This window comes from Triturus cristatus, chromosome 4_1 (genome assembly GCF_964204655.1).
Source record: "Triturus cristatus chromosome 4_1, aTriCri1.1, whole genome shotgun sequence".
Taxonomy (NCBI): Eukaryota; Metazoa; Chordata; class Amphibia; order Caudata; family Salamandridae; genus Triturus; species Triturus cristatus.
The window spans coordinates 745,280,759-745,304,755 of record NC_140585.1 but is presented as its reverse complement, the minus strand read 5'-3'; the positions used below and the strand labels follow the sequence as shown (position 1 = coordinate 745,304,755).

Here is a 23,997-nt window from a genome sequence, read left to right as displayed (position 1 = left end):
CTACAGCTCCCAGAATGCTGTAACTGGGTGAGTGTCGCTTGGGAGGTGCGGAGTGTAAGAGTAAAAAGTCTTTGCTGGAAAATAATTATCGATCTCCCTCCAGTCCCCTTTGACGTTCCAACCTCATTGTGCGTGTGCCTGCCGGACCGTGAGCCAGGGTTACAGTGAACCTGCCTCCTCGTCAATGACAAGCTGCACCACGCAGCAGTCCATGGTTAGGCATGCAACTCGAGGCGGGCAGGAGTCTTTTCAATACCTTGAAACGTAGAGAAGCTGCAAGCAGCGGGTGCCAGCCAAACTCCTGCCTCTTAGCAGAACGGAGCCTCCAGCGCACCTCTGGCCGGTGCGACATATCCAAAGACGCCCACTCCGTGAAGAATAGGTAGAGGCCACTCGGGGGAACCAGTTGGAAAATCTTTAATTGTTTAAAACAGCTGGTGCATAATGCATTTCGGCCTTACGGCCTTCCTCAGATGCCGCTGTGTGCAAAGGGTCACTCCACCCCCACCTTTGAAAGTTCAAAGTCTCTCCCATTGGCGAAAGTCCGCTGTCCTGAGGTCACATGATTACAACGCCACTGCAGTTCTGCCACAACTACAGCTCCCAGAATGCTGTAACTGGGTGAGTGTTGCTTGGGAGGTGCGGAGTGTAAGAGTAAAAAGTCTTTGCTGGAAAATAATTATCGATCTCCCTCCAGTCCCCTTTGACGTTCCAACCTCATTGTGCGTGTGCCTGCCGGACCGTGAGCCAGGGTTACAGTGAACCTGCCTCCTCGTCAATGACAAGCTGCACCACGCAGCAGTCCATGGTTAGGCATGCAACTCGAGGCGGGCAGGAGTCTTTTCAATACCTTGAAACGTAGAGAAGCTGCAAGCAGCGGGTGCCAGCCAAACTCCTGCCTCTTAGCAGAACGGAGCCTCCAGCGCACCTCTGGCCGGTGCGACATATCCATATATATATATATATACATATATATGCATTTTGTAATTTTTTTATATATGTTCGTATCTATTCTTGCAGAACTAAAGTTGTCTTTTGATAATAAATATAAATATATATATTTATATTTATATATATATTTATATTTATATTTATGATCAAAAGACAACTTTAGTTATGTCAAGCCGCATGATTTCTTTTAAAACATCATAACAGTACATACATAGTTGTATGTGACAGCATTTTGCTTTTGCACATATGCACGTCATTTTCTGTACCAGGACTGATAGGCCAATCACTGCCTTTACTCATTCAATCTTTTTTTAAATGTTGTTTTGTTGTTTGTTGCGATGGGTCCTTTTTTCTTAGTTTTTGGGGAAACGTGCGTGCCACCTTTAGACGCCTGCATTTGTACCTTTTGATAGTTTTACACTTTTAACGGCTATAAAATACGTTTGACAATGTGCTACATACTGTGGCCAGATGCTCATTTCCCGACTGATGGTCAATGTTGCAGTGTTTTGGGTCTGTCAAAAGCAATTCTATGGATGATGGGTTGAAATGTAATTGATATCATAGTGATCACCCAAGATGTAAGTCTAGTATGGAAGAGAAGTGTACTGTATCTGTGTGTTATCTACAGCTTCCTACTGAAGATAATCGAACCAGTCTTATCAGTGTAGGACATTCTAACCAAAAGGGATGACAAGTCTCAGAAAGTCCCACACGGATCCTCTCAGTGCAGTCTGATTATCAGGGATGGCCAAATTACTTTGGGGCTGATAACGATGACGGTGAACCCGCAACCAACAGGCTGTCGGTGGCAAGCTCACCCCCATCGTGAGGCCATTTTCCACCGCCATATTATAATGGCGGGCGGGTCCGTGGCGGTCGGAAACTCCAACCGCCACACATCCGGCGGGCTCCTTGAGCCCACCAGTGCTGTGGAGGCCCTCACAATCCCATACATGGTGGCAGTGCCTACCAGGCACCCCTGTTGGGATTATGGTCCATCCCCGCCAGCCTTTCAATGGCAGTTCACCCGCCATGGAAAGGCTGGCGAGGATGGAGTTCCGGGGCTCGTAGTGGGCACCCCTTCATCATGGGCTCTTTTGTTTGGGATTTTGGGCGGCACCATAGGTGCTCCCCCTTCATTTCCCTGCACCCTGTGGCAGGCACCGCATTGTGCCTGCCACGTAGTGCAGGGTTATGTAAACAGTGCCTTTTTTGCATTGCGGTGGGTGCTGCAGCCAGCAGCACTCACCACAATGCAAAGTATGACTAAGCAATCCAGAGCACCACAAAGGTATATATGATCTGACAATGTCCCTGATCAAATTTTAATCTTTTTCAAACATTTGTATCTAACACTTGTTGTTACATGAGTCACTGGGCCAAAGTCTGTTGATATAGATCAACGAGCCACAATCTGTTGATACGCAGGTCAGAAGACGATATGCACAGCCGACACATGTTTCATCGTTTGGATGACTTTGGATGACTGGGACATTGCGAGATCATATATACCTTTGTGGTGCTCTGGATTGCTTAATCATTTATATATATGTGCAAGTTCTTGTATTCATATATTATTTACACTATTTTGGTGGCATAGTGTGATTCCATGTGAGCTCACTGTACTCATTTATACATATTACACTAATCCTGGACCTTACAGAGGTGCTGGCAGTTCTAAGTTACCACTGCCATCACATTTTTGCAAGCAAAGTATGACGAGTGCGACCGCCATGGTAGCGGTTGCATCCTAATACTCCCTGTGGGACTGCCGCCTTGTAGGCGGCCGGTCCCACTCCCCGAGACAATGGTGGACAGACTGCAGTCCGTCTGCCATAGTAATGAGCCCCTTAGATATCTCCTCCATTGAATGCTATCACTGCTGGCTGTGATTAGTGCCGGTGGCCTAACAATTTACACCCCTTTGGGGCTGATTAGGGACCCTTAATAACCTAGGTGCTACCAGTGCAGACATTATCTGTGCAGGCTGCTTAGTAAATGTGCACGCCAGCAATCCTGGCAGTGCCAGCTTTAGGGTAGTCTGAACGGTGTGGCCGTACTAGGCGCTGACCTGTGGAGGGGGGCGCTGAACTCAGGGGGGGGTGGTGTGTTTAGCAATATCTTATGGTTTGAAGGATGAGGGGCACTTTTGCCCGGTGGTAGTGAGAGAACCCGAGGAGGCGGTCATGGGGCCTGGAGTGCGCCAAAAGTCATTTCGCACCGGGCGCCACCAGTGCTAAAGCCGGCCCTGAATCCTGGTATACCATTAACAGGCCACCATTGCTGTAGGTCACGTTATATCATAAGAAAACCAATACTGCCCCATCTTAACTAGCCATTCAGGAACTAAATGGACAGGCATATAGCAGCTGAAGACATCTACCACCTATACCTGGCACCTTAGAGGACTATCATTTAGACTAGCACCTCGGGTCTGGCTATTATTTAGTTGTTGTATAAATACTAGAAATCTCGGTGTCAATCTCATAGAGAATGACTGTAGAGCACACGGTCCAGACTTATCTCCGTCTCGCTCCCTTTCCTCCTCTCTCTGCCTTCCCCTTCCGCTCCGGCTCTTATACCCTTCACAGGGGTGACCGACCTGCATTCTGCAAACAGCATAGGACATGGATTGAAAAGAAAAACAAAAAAAATCATAACACGTGACTGCAGAGTGAATTATGAATGGTTACTAAAGATAATCATAATTTGCACAGCCATCTCTCTTGCTTCCTCCTCTTCCCTTACACCACTGAGGGCCACGGTCAAAGACAAGACAGCAGTGCTCCTAATCACACAGACAACACCGACAAGCTTCCCACACTGGAGCAGAACAAACACAACACTCTGTCAGCCACACACTTCCCAACTGTGTAGCGTGCTACCCATCTGATAATGTGCTTTGGCAATCCACAATGGGATATGAAGCGTTATATAAAAGTTCCAATACAATATGTAGTGATGTTCAGTTGTGTCTGTGTCAGATGAGTCTTTACAGAAACTCACAAGTTTCTGACCTAGTCGACCAATGCAGGGAGGGGACCTGGACTCCAGCACATCACTACCCTGTGCATGGCCAGCAAAGAGAGCTAAGGGTTGTGCAGCATCTTGCTGGGAGTGATATTTCCCTTATGTATCCCTGAAGTCCCACCAGAACGGCGATGTCAAGTCAATGCGTTGTCATCGTATGTATTTCAGTTAATATTTCCCTCCAACAGTCTGCCTCTCCTGGACACCTCAGGCAGGGGCTTCAGATCTGCATTAGCGTGCAAGCACCTAGTACATTTTGCATTCCCTGACAGTACAACAGAAGGCGTTCTTGCAGGTGTATATTAGACACATTGAATGAATTTATGTCCTGATTATGTTTAATTGCATTCCCCATTTCAATGGGGGATAGTGTGGTGAAGGTTTTCATGGCCTATGTTTCGTACTTTGTTAGCACAATTTATATCTTGGTCAACGTTAGACTTCAGGTAAGTGGTTTTGCGTGACTGATTCTCGCTTTGTAGGATGTAAGCTTTAGATATCTTGGAGATTGCCTTTTTTGAAGCGTTACCTGCAACCTCTGTTCATTTTGTGATAATGTTATCCATATCTTCTGGGGATATGTTTTGAATGGGATTTATCATGGCAGATCCTTCTGCTGGCAGGATGTCAAATATTGCTGCGCTGTTTACCTTAGGATCCAGAAAGGACTGGAGTGTCAAGGTAAAAACTGATGCTGGCATTTTCAGTGTAGAACTCACTTTCAGACAGGTATCTGAGCTATGGCTTATGCAGTGCACAGTGGAAGGCGATAACTTGGTGATCTGATAATGTGGCATAGAGTTCAAGTGTTGGAATGAGTGAGTTGCTATAAGGTCAGTGACTGGCGGGTGACAAGTCAGCTAGGCGCTTCTGCACCCTAGCTGGCCTGAAAATCTACCCAATGTTAGGTACATGAAAATTGTGTAAGGTTAAATCCAGGGATATCTAACATCTTCCTAATCATAAACAATGTGAACCCCAGCTCACATTTGGCCTTCTCTGTTGGGAGGGATAAAGCTAGAAGTAATACTTGGTTCACATATCTCCCCGGAATTCCAAATCTCAGCCATAGTTAAATCTTGCTTTTTCCAACTTAGAAACTTAAGAAGTAATGTTTTCTTTCCTGTGTATGCCCCTTAGAATTAGGGTTACAAATGCCTTTCATCTTCAAGGCTAAATCTCTGCTTGAATACCAACTTGTATTTCACTGTCCCTGCCTCTTGTCAAGCTAGATGGGGAGGTTGCTCTTTCTTTGTTTAGGATTCAAAAATCTTCTGTTTAATTTTTGTGGGTAAAATAAGTTAAAAGCATGGTTATAAGATAAAGAAATTGCCTGTTAGATTCCATGCTGACAGTGTCAGTGCTTCTTCTTTAAGTTCCTCCTTGAATAGCACCAAGAGACCTTCCTGCACTTACCGTATCGAAATAGATAGATAGATAGATAGATAGATAGATAGATAGATAGATAGATAGATAGATAGATAGATAGATAGATAGATAGATAGATAGATAGATAGATAGATAGATTGATAGATTGATAGATAGATAGATCTTGTATTATGTTTTTGAGTATTCAGCCTATTACTTACTTAGACGTCGTCAAACAAGATTGTGTTTCAAATCACAAAGTCATAGTCAGGACTATTAGACCACAAGACACATTGTCATCTGAAATCTAAGAGCCTTACTCATTTTACAGTAGGTCAGCAGTTTGTTTGTCCGAATTTTATTGGGCGGTAGTGGTTCAGCTGTTCTTTTACGACAGTTTTCTTCTGCTCCAAATGCCTTGCTGCAGTGTACTCGACTGAAGCAGCTCTGGTCCTGTGGTGAGTGAGTGGCACCATGGAGCCATGCATACTACTATGCCTCCTAAAGACTTGGTACGCTGAGTCATAGTTCCAGCCTGAAATGCCAACTGACAGAGAAGTACAGCAGGGTAGGCTCTCTTCATTAACTATAACACACGCTTTTCTGACAACCACCAGCTCATTCAAAGGAGGCTCGAAAAAGCAATACAGTTGTTGCTATATGTCTAAGTCCTCTTGTTATGTGTTCAATTTGTGCTGCAATGTGTAACTGCAGGTGAGTTGTGTACAGCAAGAGAGGTGCTCAGTAGACCAAGTGCAAACATGTATGCCTGGACTCAGCTACCACTCGGCATCAGCTGCCCACCCTGCATAGTTGAACGCATCACAGTGGCAGTTTGGTACCTCAATATCACTACTTCATAAGACCCTGTCAGACTTTAAAATGCCTTCCTTGTTGTTGTTAGCAGCATTGTAAGCTTTACGTCTATTGAAAACTTGTTTTGTAAATGTACTAGAGGCCTTATTTGTATTTGTCAATCTTTCCACTTTTAAAAGCAGGGCTTCTATTGGAGCTGATGATATTTTGACGTCTGTCTACTTCCCCCACAGACATGCGACGCGCCATGTACATCATGTATCCACTCATGTCACTTTGGATGACCCTCTGGGGCTATATTTCCAGGAATCGTGGTAAGTCGCCACTGACAGACTTGCTTAGGTTTGAGGGGGCTCATAGACATAACTTGAGTTCATGCCTTTCATGTTCCTCTAGAGGCTTTACTTTAAGCTTTATTAAAAGGGAGTGATTTTTACCCTCTGGATGTCGAATAACAGTGTATCCAGGTTCCGGGCATGGATCATAACACTTCTACTAAACCCACTAGTAACACTTCACAAAAATAAAATGAGCGCTCCATGAGTCGTTCTGTCAAAGCAAGATCGTGAGCCTCATTGGCTCTCGGCAGGCTGAGCTTTACTAGTGGCTTTTACTAGTTATGAAGCTTCTTTAATTAATAGGAGCATTTAGTGCAAGGTGGATGTACAGAACTGGAACATCTGACTCCACCACGGAGACCTGAGAGTAGACTCTAGTGGGTCACTCTTGATAAAGATTCAATGCCCAACACAAGTCAAAACATTGTCCATAAGAACAAAAACACGGATGATTCCTGAAGTTTATTGGATAGACCATGATGTGCTAACATCTTTAGTGTAAAGGTACTGGTTCCTGTAGGGCGCAGGGATTAGGGCTGTGGGAGAAGGTTTGGCACATCTACTTTCTATCTTTGATATCTCTTCACCATGTTAATAAAGTTGTCCACCTGGGGCCCCGCCATGATAGGCCGAGCGCCTGTTTTTTGCATGTGAGGTGACTAAAATTCAACCATATAGCTCGGAATTTCTCCGAGTTAATGTATGAAATTTAAGCAGAACAAGTCGCAAACCATGAGAAGTATCTGTATCCAACGTTATTTGTCTAAAGTTCAAACATATAACCCGGATTTTCTCGGAGTTAATGCTAGAACTTTATACAAATATAGTTGGAAACAAAGAGACCCTCCTTTTAGGCTGATTTTCGCAGATCGACCTCATTACAGGTACCCCATACAAACTGGAATTCTGAGTTTTGCGGCAATCACAATCCTGCAATTTCCCCCAAGTGAAGTTTGGCATGTCCGGGCAAAATGTATCCGGGGAAAAATGCCAGGACTTGCAGCTTTTGTGGCCTTAAGCATCAAACTCCACATGGTATGCCCCATTTTTGCAAGCAAAACTCAAAATAGGCGATGAATATTGCACCCCATAATTTCTGAACACCCCCGTATCGGAATTTGTCTGGTGTGATAATTATTGTATCCAACACAGGGTCACCCATAATGAAAGCTGATCTGTCATTTATTCATTCCTGTGGCTGTTGTGAATGAAAAAGTTAATTTTTTAATGCTCATGGCCTTATTCCACAAACATGTTATGTGATCTGGCATTTGAAATAGGATTGTTCTTACTCAACAAAACTACGAAATAAAATTAAAAAGATATTAAAAAATCCATGTTTCACATGGATTATCCTGACATTCCCAACTACCAACATTCTCCCAGTTACTCAATTCAGTTCAGCTCTCAAGCTCAAAAGCTAGACGTGAATGTTAGTTTGACGGGAATTTAGGGGGCATTTGTTAGCTAGCTAATAAAAGTTATTACTCAAATAACCAGACTGAAATCATCAACATGTCTGTGTGTCATACTTGAGTTTCATCACTCTCCTTCTTTCTTTCAGTCAATCAGATTTTGCTGTTTCTTATTGTGTTGATGTTTGGCATGTTCTGGTATAATTCCAAAGCAAGTTACACTGACCCAGAACCACAGCCTAAAACAGGTAAGTAGGTTATTATTTCTTTGTACTTTAAATCATAAAGTGTCCTTCTCTTTCAGACCTCTGCTGTGCTCTTGCCTACACAAACATGTTTCCTTCTTTCATGTCACCAATTGTGTTCTTGTCCTTGCTCTTCAGCCCATTGGGAGCTGCACACAATGATGTATTTTATTCTGGCACCAGAGGGGGCGGTACAGACATCATAGTTTGGTAGAGCAAGCTGACATGACTCATAATATCCAAAATTGACAGACAGCTGTTCTTCCTTACGGTCCAGACCTAACCCTTGACATATATCCCTCCTCTCCTGCCCTTCCACAGTAAACTGCACCCATGGTCCACACCCGTTCTGGGCCATGGCCTCCCACTGACAAACAATCCTTTCTGAAGGCTGTGCCTTAATCTGTCACAGCAATGCTGTTATGGCAAACCTTACATCCCCAAACCCAAGGACGCCTTTTCCCCAGAGTCCACACCATTCTTTGAACATATTGTTTTGTGTGGAATTTCCACCTCATTCACTGCCATGGCCATTTTAGAGATGTTTGCCCTCCCTCCAGCTTTTTCATTCTGTGGATCCCACATCGCGGTTTCCGATGCTACCCTTGGGGAGTCTGTATAGTGAACAACTGTGCTGTTTATGAGAACATATTGCAAGCATTATTTTTTATGGTAGACCCGAGACACACCAACCAGCTCCAAAGAGGTGACCAAATAATGAAAGAGTCTGTGTGATGAGTGCTCAGCCGTTCATCAAGCTTCATTGGTTCGGGAGCTTCCTCACTGTCCAGGAGAGCTTTGGTCACTTCCACAGCAGTTGGTGCGAATGAGCATTAATGTTTGCTCATACATTGTTACTGCCCTCCGTCTGACACCAAAGACATTTGCATCCAGAAGATATCGTATCTTGAAACCCCTACCATGCAATCACTTACATCACTGGCATGCTGAAGCTTGCACCAGGCCGTGCTCTCTGTGCAGCAGGTTGTCGCATTCCAAGTTTCACTCATTCCCAAAATGTTGCTGCCAAATTGATTCTGAAGAGTCTTTTCCTTTAAGTCAGCAGTCCTGTAGTAATGAATTTTAATGATAAGTGAGGGGCATCCTTCAAGTTCAACAACAGCCTTTCATTTAGACTTCCTACCTTTAGAAAACACCGGGCCTGCACTCAACCTTCCTGCTCTCACCTTGAAGCCGAGGTATTGCTCAATGCTTTGATTTCCCACCACTTACAAGTTTCCATGAGCAATGCATAGTCCCTTCACTACCTTTGGTTTTGAGTCTTGAATCTTTTTTAATCAGCCTCACTAGGGGGATATATTGAATAAAGTTCCAGCTAGCCCTCTCCCTCTTCCTCCTGTACAAATACACAAACCATGTAAACCATATAAAACCCTGCACTGCATGTCTGAACAAGTTCCCATGGTAGCCACGTGCTTTAGGTGACTTCAAATACGTCTCAGGCTGATGTTCATTATACAGAGACTTCATTTTAAACCTTAGAAGTTTAAAAACACACGCGTAAAAGAGTTCAAAACAGAAAACAATTGTTTATTTGCATTTACATGCTAAGATGACTGTGCTTTTATGTTGCAGTAGCATGCAAAGTAACATCTTAAAGTAGTGTTAGTTAAAGCAGGCCAATGTTTCTATTACAAAATATATATTAAAAACCCAGCATTAGGCATTGCTTTCAGCTTGCAGACATGTTAGTGTCAGAACAAATTGCCCATTTAGCCTTCAAGCTATTCCCAGCCTTCTAAGAGCAACGGATGTGATGCCATTGTTTACCAGCTAAGACTGGGATGTCAACACGTCTACAGGGAGGGGGCGCTGTGCCGTATAACAATCCCAACTCTCACTCTATTTAAGACGTGACCTGGCAGCTTTCAGAGAAATTTGGGACGTTCACTCCTCTCTTAGTGTATCTTTAGAGTTACTTATTGGAAACAAACCTTGACAAGCCATGTCTTTTTTAAAGATATTTGACAGGGATGCATGTGTATCTGTGTGTGTCTGTGCGTAAGTGTGTCTGTCTGTCAGAATGTCTGTGCCCGGGTGTGTATAGGTTTAAATCGATCCCATTTTGTACTTCTCCTAAAAGTTCTATAAATCATGATTCTGAATATAGTTTACATTGATACAGGTACGTACACATCAAGGTAGAAGCACTAAATCAATAATGGCAGGGTCTGTCAGTGGTAATATGCACACATGCCTCCAAGAAGCAGGGTACTAATCTCAGCTGTAAATGACATGCAAGAGGAGATGTGCCATGGATTTAACAATAACGCATATGTTATGGTAAAGCCATACATACCAGAAATACTGCTAATAAGACTACCAGACTTTCACAAGGAGGAGACAGGTGATGATGACAGACTTGGATGGAGAGGGTTTGCACTGGTGGGAGACCTGTGTGGGGTGGGACAATCAGAACCTAGGAGGAGACTATGAGATAGCTGAATGACTGTTCCTATGGCATGGATCATTAGGATTCGTAACACAACGGGTGTGGAAGACGAGAGGGGCCAAACCCTCCCATACACAGGGGAATACGAACAATTTGCTCCCCAGGCAGGGTGGCTAAGGCAGAAATGTTAATGGCTAAGGCAGAAATGTTAATTTCTAAAATAATACCATTTGCTTTAAACATAGGAATCTCATGCAACTATATCCACATAGTCCCTATCAGTAAATTCAACGAATGCAAAAGCACTTCACCACAATAGATATTCGATAAGTGAGGGTCCATTTCATACTCGCCCTATCTATGAGTAGATTAATAGGGGACTGAACGCAAGGAACATCAAAGTTCGTAATGTGTCTGGTATTTGCCAAACCAAAACTCCATTCCACATACCCCATGAGAGGATCTCTGGCCCTCCTCCATGACTTTACACACATCCCCTGAACACCCCTGGGATTCTAGTATTTAGGTCAGTAGAGAGGATGCTGTCATACTCAGAACCTGTTTTCCCTTGACCACACAACGGACCAGCTAGACCCTTCGTTCTTGCCTGGTCCAGCTTCCCTCACCTTTTGGGTTCTTCACAGATGAGCCCCACTGATTCTGGGATGTGTAGTCTGGTAGTATAAGCTCCTGCACTGTTCATTTAACCTGTTTAGAGGGGGGGCGGTTGCTTGATTTTTGCTGGGTCTCACTATACCTGCCAAAGGGACGCGCTCTGTAAATGTAGATGCATTCTGTCCGGGAGAAGAACAGACACCCACTTTTTGTTTCACCTGCATGGACTATGAATCATTCCTTTCTTTTATGTTTATTTTGGTGTTGGCCACCACTCTGTATTTGTTACTATGTAGTCCTGTTTATTTTGGGAGATGTAGGTACAGAGAGCCATTGCCATGGTCATTCACCCCCTTTAATTTCCATGCTAGAGGAGGTCACTACTTTCCATTCAGAAGAGCCATGAGGACCCGCTGCTTGCTAAGAACATGGAAAAATCACCCTTTCCAAGCTAGAAAGGCCCCTGGATACAGGTTACATAAATATCTAAAGAAGAATGTCTAATAATAACTTGTTTATGTAGCACCTTATACTGCTATGCCGTTTCTAAGCACGTGAGTGACAGATGTTACTATTATCCAATTTATAGTACTCAATTGAGAAACCTTAAAAGGATGGAATGGTAGGTCTACTTTGCCAGAATATTTCAACTCATGACTTTCAGAAAACTGCTTTTACCAGCTGTGCACCCTGAATATTGACCACGTAATATCGATGGGACACAATATCAAGGAAACAATATCTGAATAAATATCGAAAGGTAAGTAAGTCTAGAGTTTCTTTACCTAACTCCATATAAATGTTCTACGCAGCGCATATATCTTCAAGGGACGTATATGTGGAGTTAGGAATAATAAATCTATACTTCCCTATATGCACTTACCTTCGATATTTTGTCCCTCGATATTTTGTTCATGATATTCTTCTATCACGATATTCCGGGGGTCGACATTCGGTGGTACTGTCCTTTTATCAGTGGGGAGTGTTGAACTCACGGAGCCATTCTGCCTGGTCAGACTATGAGTGCAGCTTTGGACAACTCAAAGGAGACTGCTAGTGATCTTGGGTTTAGGAGCATCTTTAAGAGAAGCATTGACGATAAATTCTAGTATAGAAATGAAAAATGTATTTGCTTTAGCGCCATCGTCTAGTTATTTACTACTATTCTGGAAAACAAAATATACAGACAAAAAATATACATGGAATGTAGTAAAATATTTGTTTATTGCCCATCTCCACTCACTATTATTAATGCATTATTGATCACTGGAACCCAAGGTCCTGCCTTCTGTACGAATATTTTAGTGCTGGGTTTTGGCGAATGGAGAATGTTTTTGAAATTACTGAGTAAGGAATCTTTTCTAAGGTGGAAAGGGGCCGGCTAGTTTTAGTTCTGATCTGTTCCTAGCTGTGGAATACTGGCAGATAGTTCTAAAACACAGGTACTCTGTAACTAAAAAAGCTTGTTCGGCTGGTGAATATAAATCATTTTACTGGAATAATCAGTAGGGTAATTCGGCTATTTTCAGACGCTGTGCAGGCCATTATATGAGGATGGTCTGGTTCCATCATGTCATAATTTGCATCTTCTTCTGTTTTCCCTTAGACCCAGTTGATGCATCGGATGAAATTCCTGTGGTTATCTGTGTCGCTGCAGGCAGATTGGGAGGAGCGGTTGCAGCCATCAATAGTATCTACAGTAACACAAAGGCCCGAGTGGTGTTCTACCTAGTTGGACTCAAGAACACAATTCCACATATCAGGTAACGGAAAGGTTGTCACTGCTTAAGATGGGCGTGTTTTTTGGATGTGGTCTCCCTAGTAAATTTAACTGCACTCTTTTATTCCTTCTGGTGCTTGATTTAATCTAGAGGTCCTACCCTCTAAATTCAGGGCACTTAAATATTATGTGGCAGAGAGTGAGACTGTGAACTGTTCAATGGGGTGCAGAATTATCATTCATTAACTGAATACATTCAGAGTACAAAACACTCAACCTAGCTTCTTTTTTGTGTCTATAAAAAGAGTTCAACCCTGCCCCATAACATGCATTGCCCTATCAGGTTTTCCTATTTGATCTTTGATGAGAGTATCTTTCTGTACTTGCACCTGCTCTTGTGTAAAGTGAACTATTAACCTGGAGGTGAGGCTCATGCTATTGAACAAAACACAAGTAAAATAAACAGGTGCTGCTGCAACAGAGTAGGGCTGAGGACTACAAGAGATGAGGACCTCGGAGACCGAGACACACTACGATGTGCCAAAAATATTAATGGTCAACCATTGTCTGCCCCTCTATTCCCAGTAATGTCTAGGATTAATACACTTTGACCTGAGCCATTGAGAGCACTGGTGGTTATTTTGAAACATCTTGGGCATCCATGGTAAGGCATAAAGGATGGCATGTCTGTGGTAAGGACAAACATTTTCCATAGGTGAACAACTGGTAACAATATGAACCTAGGACGTGCCGGCAGAAATGTGTATCACTGCAAACCTTGTAAAATCCATGCTGAGGTATCTTTTACATCTATTAAGGGCAGTCAGTGGAGGAATGGAATGATCTGAAATGTATCAGCTTGAGAATACAAAAATATAATACGTTCTGCTATAGACATATTAAACAACACTATACGCCAATTCTAATATCGATCCCATTCTACAGTAAGGTCAATATACCTATGTGAGTTCTAGGTTGGCGTTAATGGCCTTGAGCAATGCTTTGTCTGGTGCTATCTCTGCTAGCACTCGACATCACTGGAAGGGTAGTTTAGAGTTTTATGATCGTTAAGGGTATATAGTGATAGATTTTGAATGGGTGGTGAACATGATCAGAAGGGCAGTGACCGAAAAAAGTGAATAAAACGAGGCTTGTGGCATGGCATAATGTTCTATGCAGACAGTATGGCATTCTATCATGGAGGTGTGACATCAGAGCCGTGGTAGGACAACAGGAACATTCTGTGTCCTTAGACTACCTACAATATTAGCTTGAAGGTTAATGCCAATAGGGAGACTACAAGCATTGCATTCATGCAGGAGACCACCAAGGACCCCATGTAGGGAATGATTTCCTGTAATGTACATGGAGAGTAGAGATTGAAGGTCCAATCATGTGTAGATGGATATCATGTGGAGATCAGTGTGGGAAGCACTGATGCAACACTTAGGTACACGTGTCATGAAGGTGCTAGGGGCACCCAGGGAAGGGAGTTGGGAAAGGAAGAAAATGTGGGCCACGCCGTATCTTGGTAGATTATCCCACAAGCGGGGGGTTAATTGGTTACCTGCTGACTAAGTCTGTCCGGTTGGGTACTATTCGGAGAAAGAGCAAGTGCATAATGATGGACTGCACATGATCTATGGAGAAGGAATGATTTCAAATGTTTCTTCCCTGAGCCCAATACACAGGTAAATGACCTCGTTGCACATTGACTTATGAATGAATGATGGGTTTTATTAAGCGCAACAAGTGCCCGGAGGCATCTTGGCGCTGTGCGAGAAAGGGAGACGTGGAACTCAGTTGTCGTATTGCTGGACAAAGAGCGAGGTTTTGAAAGATTTTCTAAATATTAAGAGAGATGCAGCTGCTTCTAGATTATAAGGGAGACGGTTCCAAGGTAATGCGACAACATGGAATCATTAGTCAGCTGAGCTGTTCTATTGTCCTGTAGCCGCTTCCATTTTGCTGTTTTACGGAGGCAATGTCATTCTGATTGTTGAAGCAGGGTCATGACCTATGGGAACAACTTATTGTGACTGGTGGGACCGTTTGTGTCATATTGGCAATTTCATAGTGACCGTGAAGGAAAATCCGGGAATTATCGGGTTAATTCCATGTAGAGGGTGTGGACATGTATGTGTTGGGAATCTTATGCAAACTGTGGAAGCTATTCATTTGGATTGGGACATTTTAATGCTAATTTTGAATGCAATTTTGTGTGTAATGTTGGTGTGATTTCATGTAGCTGGTGGGTGCACAAATTGGTGTTTTGCATACATTACATTCAAATAGTGGGCACATCGTATGTTAATTTAAAATGCCATTGCATGGAAATGTGGACAATTCCAGGCCTTCCATGGAAGCAACTTAATGATTTATTGAAAGACAGTTTGACCGTAATTGTAGTTACACTGGTATCTTCTTTCTGGTCGTATCAGTTTCTTACTTATTCTAGAGCAATTTGATCGAGTTTCACATTAATGTATCACTAATGTGTTTGAATAATTTTGTGGATATTTGTAGTGAAATATTGGGGTGAAAGAGCCTCGATAAACAACACTTCCCCCTTCTTTAAAAAAAAAAGCACCGGCAAAGCCAATAGGGCTCCCCTACAAGACAGCTATTGGATTTGTCATTTGTTTTAGCAATCTTGTACAGCTGCATAACTGCTGTGCAACATAGCTAAAGTTGAAAACAATAACGCAGCCAGCGCTGCCGTGTCATAGCCCTTTTTGTTGTTTATTGCAAGAGTGGGAGACAACATGTGGGAGGGAGAGGCTAGGGGCAATCTGACAACTACAGAGGGTGAGAGGGAGGGACTGGGGTAAACTGATGACAACGGAGGGTGGGAGGGAAGACTGGAGGCTAGCTGATTATATAGTAGGATGGTGGGCAGGGGCTGGGGCAAGCAGTCAGACAAAGGCTGGAGGGGGCTGATGCAAGCGAATAACAAAGGAGGGTGGGAGAGACGGGGTGGCGCCAAGCAGACAAACAGCAGAGGTGTGACGGGTGGGAGGCAAGCACATGAGGGAGACAGCTCAAAATATCGCACTATCGTAGAGTGCTTAAATACAAATGAACCAGTAGCACCTAAAAATATAAGCAGTGGGAGGAGACAAGTTAGCAGCCATACTCCATGGGAAGGACAAGCTCGCGAAGAAGAAAGAAGCCTACGGCAGCTGACCAATAAGAAGCAATGAAATGACAATGACAATGAAGCCAGCCAGTGGCAAGTACTGGGTGGCCTCCAAGTCCACTGTTTGAAAACAAAATGTATCGAAAAGACAATGCGTGCACTGCCTTGGCGAAACCAAAACAATTTTAGGCAGACACTTACACTTCTATGCAATTATTTCTCTTATGGTTATTATGTATCAACATACAATGGAATTTAGGCTCCTAATTGTCATCTTCTTCCTCACAAACCCACCACACACAATTTTTGTGGAACCGGTCTGGGACTTGTTCTCTTGAATGTATTGTGTTTAGAAGAAAACTTGGACATACTTGCTTTAAAATGTATAATTTTATTTCTTGTTATAAACACCCTGCACCGGATATTAAAGTAAACCATAACCGTCGTTTTGTTCAGTGGCATCCTATGCTGACCCAATGACTGGCCGAGCTCACACACCGACACTGCCCTCCCTTCAAAAACACATGCACACATCCATGAGGGGAAAGCCATCAGTACCTTCTTTAAAAACATGCTTTCATTTTTTGGCTTGTTGGGGTGGGGGCCTGATTCCCTTTGTAAGTGTTTTTAGTGGGAGTCCCAATAAACGTTTGTCGATAACCAGGAACTGAAGAGAATTTCGTCCCTTGTGCTGTATGTACAGTCTAACACACAATGTATTGCCAAGGTGAGGCAGAGAAATTGTTCGAAGTTTAAGTCTTGGCAATAGTACAACAGCTGCTATCTTTGCACTAAGAATGTGGAGGAATACTTTTATTGGATTTCTTTCTTTTAGAAAATGGATTGAAAACAGCACCCTGAAAAATATCCGGTTCAAAATTGTGGAATTCAATCCAATGGTACTCAAGGGGAAAATACGCCCCGATGCTGCAAACCCCGAGCTACTCATGCCTGTGAGTATGAACAATATATTTTGTCTCATAGGAGGTAGGCCTCTTAACATAATTTTAACATAGGTGCATTGTCTCTGATGACCACCATTTTGAAAAGGGGACACATGGATTACACTTGTGTACATGGCTGCCTACCAACAATGGTTAAAATCCTGATATAAATATGTGATTATGAAGAAAAGGTTGCCATGCAATACATAATTCATATAGATTCAAAGGATAAGCAATCCCGCCAGAGTTGACGTTTGTGTTCCTTCGTATGAGGTGCACAGTCGCAGCGTCATTTAGACGCAATCAGCATTATTGGGCCCAAAATACCTGCCTGATTTAGCAGTGGAGGTTAATAATGAGAACTATTTAGTGGAATAGTATTTGTGCCCATTTTGCATGCAATGTTACCGCAATTGTACATTGTTTGCACTTTTTATTGCCAGCTCTGACAAGCTAGTGGTAGCAGTGTTGTACTAGCATCTTTTTAGTTATAAGAAGGTGCTAGTCCAGTTACTAGTGCAAATTCCCTGTGTGTCCATGTTTTCAGCTGACCCAGGGTACGTAGGATTTATTGCCCACAGTCGTATCTGCATATGTGCTTAGTATGAGGTAGGCACCGTCCCACACATCTTGGGAGCATCCAGTCCATTACCAGTCAAGCATATGTGAGTTACTCTGCCTTATTGGCCTCTAAGAGGCCCTGACTTGTCAGCAAACCTTATGATTTGCTTATAGGTCAGGAGTCATACTTGTATATCAAAACAAAAGATTTGGAAGGTGCACTCGTTCCGAAGTCAATGAAGCAGCATGATTCAGTTATTCCATACAAAAAGTCCTTTTATTCAATAGATTACCCAGAACTGGCACACAGCTAACGCGTTTCGTTCCCGTTTCTTTGCCAGAGGGACCTTCGTCAGGGCTCCTATGTAATAAGATACAAATTGGACCTCAAAAATGTACAGTAGCCACTCACCTTATTGCTGGTTATCATGCCATACTATTTACTTCTCCTCATCGCGTAAACTTCGATTTTCTGAATTACGGTGGATTGAAGAAGCATAATATACAGTTGATGCTATTTATCTTATGGAGGTCGCTTGCGCTTCTCTTGGTAGTTGGAATAGAGAGATATTTCTTTCACTAAATATAAGTGAGTGGCTATTGTAATGCTATACAAAGCATTCGATCGAGGCTTTTGATCTTGAGAGAGCAAAGCACATGTTCTACATTTTTGAGGTCCAATTTGTGTCTTATTACATAGGAGCCCTGACGAAGTTCCCTCTGGCAAAGAAACGGGAACGAAACGCGTTGGCTGTGTGCCAGTTCTGAGTAATCTATTGAATAAAAGGACTTTTTGTATGGAATAACTGAATCATGCTGCTTCATTGACTTCGGAACGAGTGCACCTTCCAAATCTTTTGTTTTGGCTTTCATATAACACCCTTGGACGGCGGGTGTGGGAAGAGTGTGCACCACCATACGAATTGGTAGTATATATGGACTGGAAGTGCTTGGCCTTGGTCTGCCGTTTGTTCTTTCCCCTTAGCATACTTGTATATCACACTTCTATATGTCATTACGCTTTGCAAAGGGTGGTGGGGGAAGGGGTTATGGATAAGTCTAAGGTGTTGGGGAAAGTGCATAATATATATTTCCCGTTCCTTCCAGTGAAAACTGAACATTGTCAACTACATCTGTATACAAAGCACGTATTTTTATTATGCTGCCCTGTGACTGTGGTTGAAACATCACTGAATACAACAGAAGTTGAAAGAACAGCTTATCCTCCCCATTTGTTACATCATTACCACAAACATAGTTGAGGCAACAAGCATGTAGGCAAAGATTTGTGCTTGCAGGACTCAGTGCTTGGCAAATGACTGGGTGCCCTGATGGTCTAGAGTGTGCTGCCATTTTTATGGTCACAGGAACCTCGAGGGGTGCTCCACAACCTGCAAGGAGATTCTGACAGGAAGAGGTGCAGTAGGACTGTGTTGGTCAACATTGGACAAAGATGTCAAACTTGGTTTCTAAGCGTATCTCATTGATACCATGTGTGCAGGAAAAAAGGCATGGTTAAGCCTTATAAAATGCCAATTCCAAGATGGTGGTCAATCTATGGAGTACTATGTGAGCTTCCCGTTCCTAGCTGAAGCTGACTCTTTGCCTCTGATTGCAGTTTCTGTTTCAACGATATATAAAGGTGGCCTTAAAAGTGATGAATGCGTTACAACACATTTGTTCCCTTATCTTTCATAACATTCATCAACCACACGCTACTAGTTTTGTCCTTGTTTTTTGTTACTTGCAGTCATTTGGATCTTCTGTTGAATGTTCTAGCGTGGGTCTTTTCTCTCCCCCCACCCCATTTCAGGGAGAGTTTGGTGCCTAGCTTAAGTATGTCAGTATGAAAGCAACAATGGTTAAGGGAATAATTAAAACAATGAAAAGCAGTTACAACCCATAAGAACCCAATATATGAAATGACAGTTTTTCAAAAGCAAAATTATACAGTACCCGCAATCATTTATCAAATGAGAAGTTTGTTACTAAATGAAGACAAAATACACAAAAAATATTAAACAAGAATAAACTGGTGCTCACAATGTTGCACAAACATATACAATTAAGAAAATACAAACTTAGGTGTAAACAAAATAACAATGGCATAGAGAAGGATAATGAAAATAAGTTTGTCAAATGACAAAAACAAAACACAACATATGCTTCCTCTTGAGTTTGCCAAAGGAAGGTGTCGACGGCGTTTCAACCTGATTGCTTATCAGGTCATCATCAGGACAAAGTCAAACATAAAGAGCAACCATCAATTTTCAATCTGTAAGTAAGGACAATTTCTTAAAAACAGGGGTACCGAAGGGAAAAGATTATTTGGTTATGGCCAATAAATGTAGTCATGACACAAAAACCACTCGACTCAGTGTCATGCATGCCATAGTTAAAGAAGCATTGGAATAGCCAATAGGTCTCGCCTTTGGGACCTTATAAGTGTTTAGCCATGCAACAGTTGATGTTGTTGCACCAAGGATATTGTGCTGCATAACTAAATACTTATAAGGTCCCAAAGGCAAGACCTATTGGAAAGCCAATGCTTTTTATTGTCATGCAAGATTGTCAATACTCAACTTCATAGGATCTGACAGTTGTTGGGAGCGTAGTCAATGTTCTGATGGATCTTGTATTTTGAAATGATTATTTACAGCAACATGAAAATGCTGAATGCATCTGCACAGTGCCACACTCAACTTATTAGAGACATCCAGTATTCTTCAATTTTCCCTGCTTATTGTGAGGGCCGCTGGAATAATGGGATTACGTGGACGTGCCTTTTTATCCCCAGATAAACATGTATTTGCCGCATTGGCCACTTAATCCATCTGCTGCATTATCTGCAGATGTTAACAAAACAAGTGTTTCTAGCTCAAACTGATCACAAGTTACTAAAAACATGGCAACGTGTTCACGTGCAGCGGAAGGCCCCGTTGCATAGGTTCACTAGTATTTGGTTGTCAAACTAACATTAATGAAGTTACATTTTTGCCCGACAGTATAACCATCTTTAAAAAGTACAAAATAATGAAGTGATAACAAAACGTGCTACATAATTTGCCATTTCTTGCTGCATAATTTAGTCAACCATGCCTCAATTCGATATTCCACTGTCACATCATTTCGGTAACCCTCCTGATTGAAGTAACTGCTTGTCACACAGGCATTATATTGAACGTGGGGAGTATTCTGCCGAGGCAGGAATGTAATGCTCTGATCACCAAGATCAACTGACGGGCACTCCCACAGGGTTGTGGATAGCACGGGCAACTGAAGAGTCAATTCAAGCAGCCACCCAAAGGCATAGTATTTAAGACTGTGGCGCTGCGTCAGTAGGATGAGTGAACATCTGGATATGCACGTGCATTTTTTTTCCTCCACATCTAACTTGCTTTGGAATCCATGTTTGTTGTGGAGGTTTCAGAAACCTCTGAACTTTGTGCTATTGAGGATTGGTGGGGGGGGGGGATGTCAAAGTTGGCATATATGTCTGTAGAGCAGGGACCTTCAAAGTGGGGGCTGGCCTTAACTGATCCGGGCGGCGGGGCAGGCTCTCATTAAAAGAAACATCATACTGATAACAGTGCCTCGACTCGGATAATCACACTGGATACTTGTACACCTTTAGTAAGGCATATCTAACCAGAATAGTAGGTACTTGGAGTGCTATTCTCATGATCCCATGAGTGTAGCCCTGCAGCTTTCCTTACATGTACTGGTGTTCAGGGAGCATTGTTGTAGCATCACAGATATACCAAAGAGCACCCCACAGTGTCGGAGACTTTGCCTGTCCCACATAATTGGTCTAGCCAGGGCAATGATTGACTGACTGTTAGCAGGGTCAAGACGCGCGGGTATGGTGGGCATGCGAGACTAGAAGGTAGATGCAGGTTTGAGGATCACAAACAAAATAGTTAAAATAAATCGTTTAACAAACTCGAAATACACTTATTAAAGAGTACGGGTGGCTTTGTGTTTTTCTTCCACTGAGTTGAATGGACTAATCGCGTGTATCCCCGTGTCATTTCAAACATCCGAAGCCAGTTGAGTTGGGCAACTGTGCGTCGCTCATTTAGCGGGAACACCTAACTGATTAAACATAACTGTCTAGAAGTTGCTAGGTCACTAAGTCCCACTTGCTCATGAGAAAAGCAGAAGCATCTTTAGAGTTTTCACAAATCACCTTTAAGTATTATCGTTCGAATCCTCCCGTGAGCAGATTTTACCTTGACTTGCTTCTGACAAGTAAAGTCCCTGAGTTCAGTTTGTGGGAAAATTGCCATTTATGACATTGGCGATACCACGTATACACACACATAAGGGGACCATAAAAAGTGATTGTGTGTGTGTGAGGAGAGAGATACGTGTGCAGTATACATTTGTTCTGTTTGTTGTATAAATTTGTTCTGTTTGTTGTAACACAAACTGCCTTATACGATGTGGGACGATGTGATTGATGCAGCACCATATCTCCGCATGACTCATCTCCAAGGCGAGCTCATCAGAAGTACGGCTGTACATATTACTAGGGCTATGTTGCAGTTGTACAATTTTTCTTAATACGGAAATAAACTGCCCCTGATTCTTCTAACCATACAAAAAAAAATCGGTTTTCACACCCCAACGCACAAGTTCACTCTTCGGCAACTACTGTCACTTCTAATAAACAAATACACAGAAATGTCCATGCCTATAACTGAAACAAAGGGCAGCAAGAGTAAGCCGCTTTGCGTAACACTGAAGAACAGTAAGTCTGCCCTATGTCGGCCTACTAACCATCCCCTTTCTACAGAACTTGAAAAAACAACAAGCGCGGCCGAAAGTGAAAGTGCTGCGTTTGGAGTAAAAGTGCACCAGGGCCAGCACGAGCTCTATCTGTTTCCAATAAACGCTAACGCGATAATTGGAAACAGATGTTGCTGAAGCTCGCTCCCGAGCACCCTAGGCCAGGGGACAAAGAAGGCGGGACATGCACCCGCCTTGGGCCAATTGCGTGCTGTCTTTCTTAGAAAGACGCATGCAAAGGCCAATCGCGGGTTAATTTAAAAAAAAGCACACGCACGAGTGTGTGTTCGACGTTGAAAAGCCCTTACTAAATGCCTCGCCGGGCAGCGCATGCACGCTGGCTCAGGCGAGACCTAAAAATGGTTGAAGAGAAACCATCACCCAGTGTGAACGTTTTTTATACACATGAAATTTAAATTGTGAAACTAGAGATAATAGCCCAAGCATACAAGCACCAAAGTCGTGTATACCATGTCTAACCTAAACAAAAACATAGACCACTATTTAAAAATGAAACTGCATGTAAAGTCGGCCAAATCACCCTATTAAGCAATTATATTTACCGAGACTTATCACCTCTCAGGAAACTAATTACAAATAAGCTTCAATTCAGCTGCCTAAAACAAAAATGCATATATGTACAAACTAAATTGTGACTACTCTAATGCTTTCAAAAAATTCCATAATTAATCAAGCCACTTACAATTGACAAGAGACCAATCCAACATAAAGTGGCAAGAGGTGGTTCAAACGAAGAGTATATCAAAGCGACCTCCCAACAAAAGTCCCTTTTGATACTATCAAAAACAAAACAAGGAAGTAGATCAAACTAATGATAGAGAATGAATCATAACTAAAGTGAGGCAAAATAATAGAGCTATGCCTCAGGAACAAACTTACAAATACCTTAACGTAATGCCCGCTTTAATAGTCACCATATCCAAGGAAAGTTCATGGGAACGTAAACAGAGTCGCATCTGAAATAGCACTGCTCCCCAATGGAGATCGAGAAAAGACTACACCGGTCAGTTTCTGTTACTAAGCAGCACTCTCCAGTGGTAGTTAGGGGGTGTCCTTGTGTATCTGCTAACAATATCTTATCGTGGAATATCGTGGGCCTGGCTAACAAGTTTCCCGATCTAATCTGGCTGCAATTTGTGAATCAATTCACTGTGATTTGTTTGCAAGAAATGTGGCTGGTGGACTGTGGCTTATTTTTGGAGGGCTATAAGGCTTTTTTGTGCCAGCCTCTCCCTCGGTGGGTGGAAGATCTAAGGGTGGCCTTGTTACCTATATATCCGTGGCGGTTGACTGCCAGATCCTGGTTTTGCCATCATCAAGTCCAGGTCTACAAGCGCTGATACTAAAAGAGGAAGCTACCAGATTAGGTCTCATACATTTTTATAATTCCGTGGCATGCCCTTCAGGTGCTTGTAACATCACAGTCCTGAGTCCATTCTTAAGGCAGTCCTATGGTTCCAACCTGCAAAACTTTACGGTCCTGTGTGATTTTAACATCCACCCTTGTGGTGACCCAAGGACAACCTGTATATGTGATCTAGGCTGCCCTTGGATGAGGGGGATTCATTTTTAACATCTTGCTCAGGGGGAATTATTAAATAATTTATTAAATTAATTCGACATGATG

The 23,997-nt window shown here is 42.7% G+C and overlaps 1 protein-coding gene across 2 annotated transcripts in view; it reads left to right on the top strand.

The window, feature by feature from the left end:
• The window catches only part of GLT8D2 (glycosyltransferase 8 domain containing 2), a 138,445-nt gene that overhangs the window by 34,223 nt on the left and 80,225 nt on the right, over positions 1–23,997 (top strand). For both annotated transcript variants that reach the window (XM_085653251.1, XM_085653252.1), the window contains exons 2-5: positions 6,402–6,482; positions 8,071–8,169; positions 12,801–12,957; positions 16,889–17,006. In XM_085653251.1, the coding sequence (XP_085509377.1) occupies positions 6,404–6,482; positions 8,071–8,169; positions 12,801–12,957; positions 16,889–17,006 (453 nt within the window). In that variant the 5' untranslated portion in view covers positions 6,402–6,403. The remainder of the gene's footprint in view (positions 1–6,401; positions 6,483–8,070; positions 8,170–12,800; positions 12,958–16,888; positions 17,007–23,997) is intronic.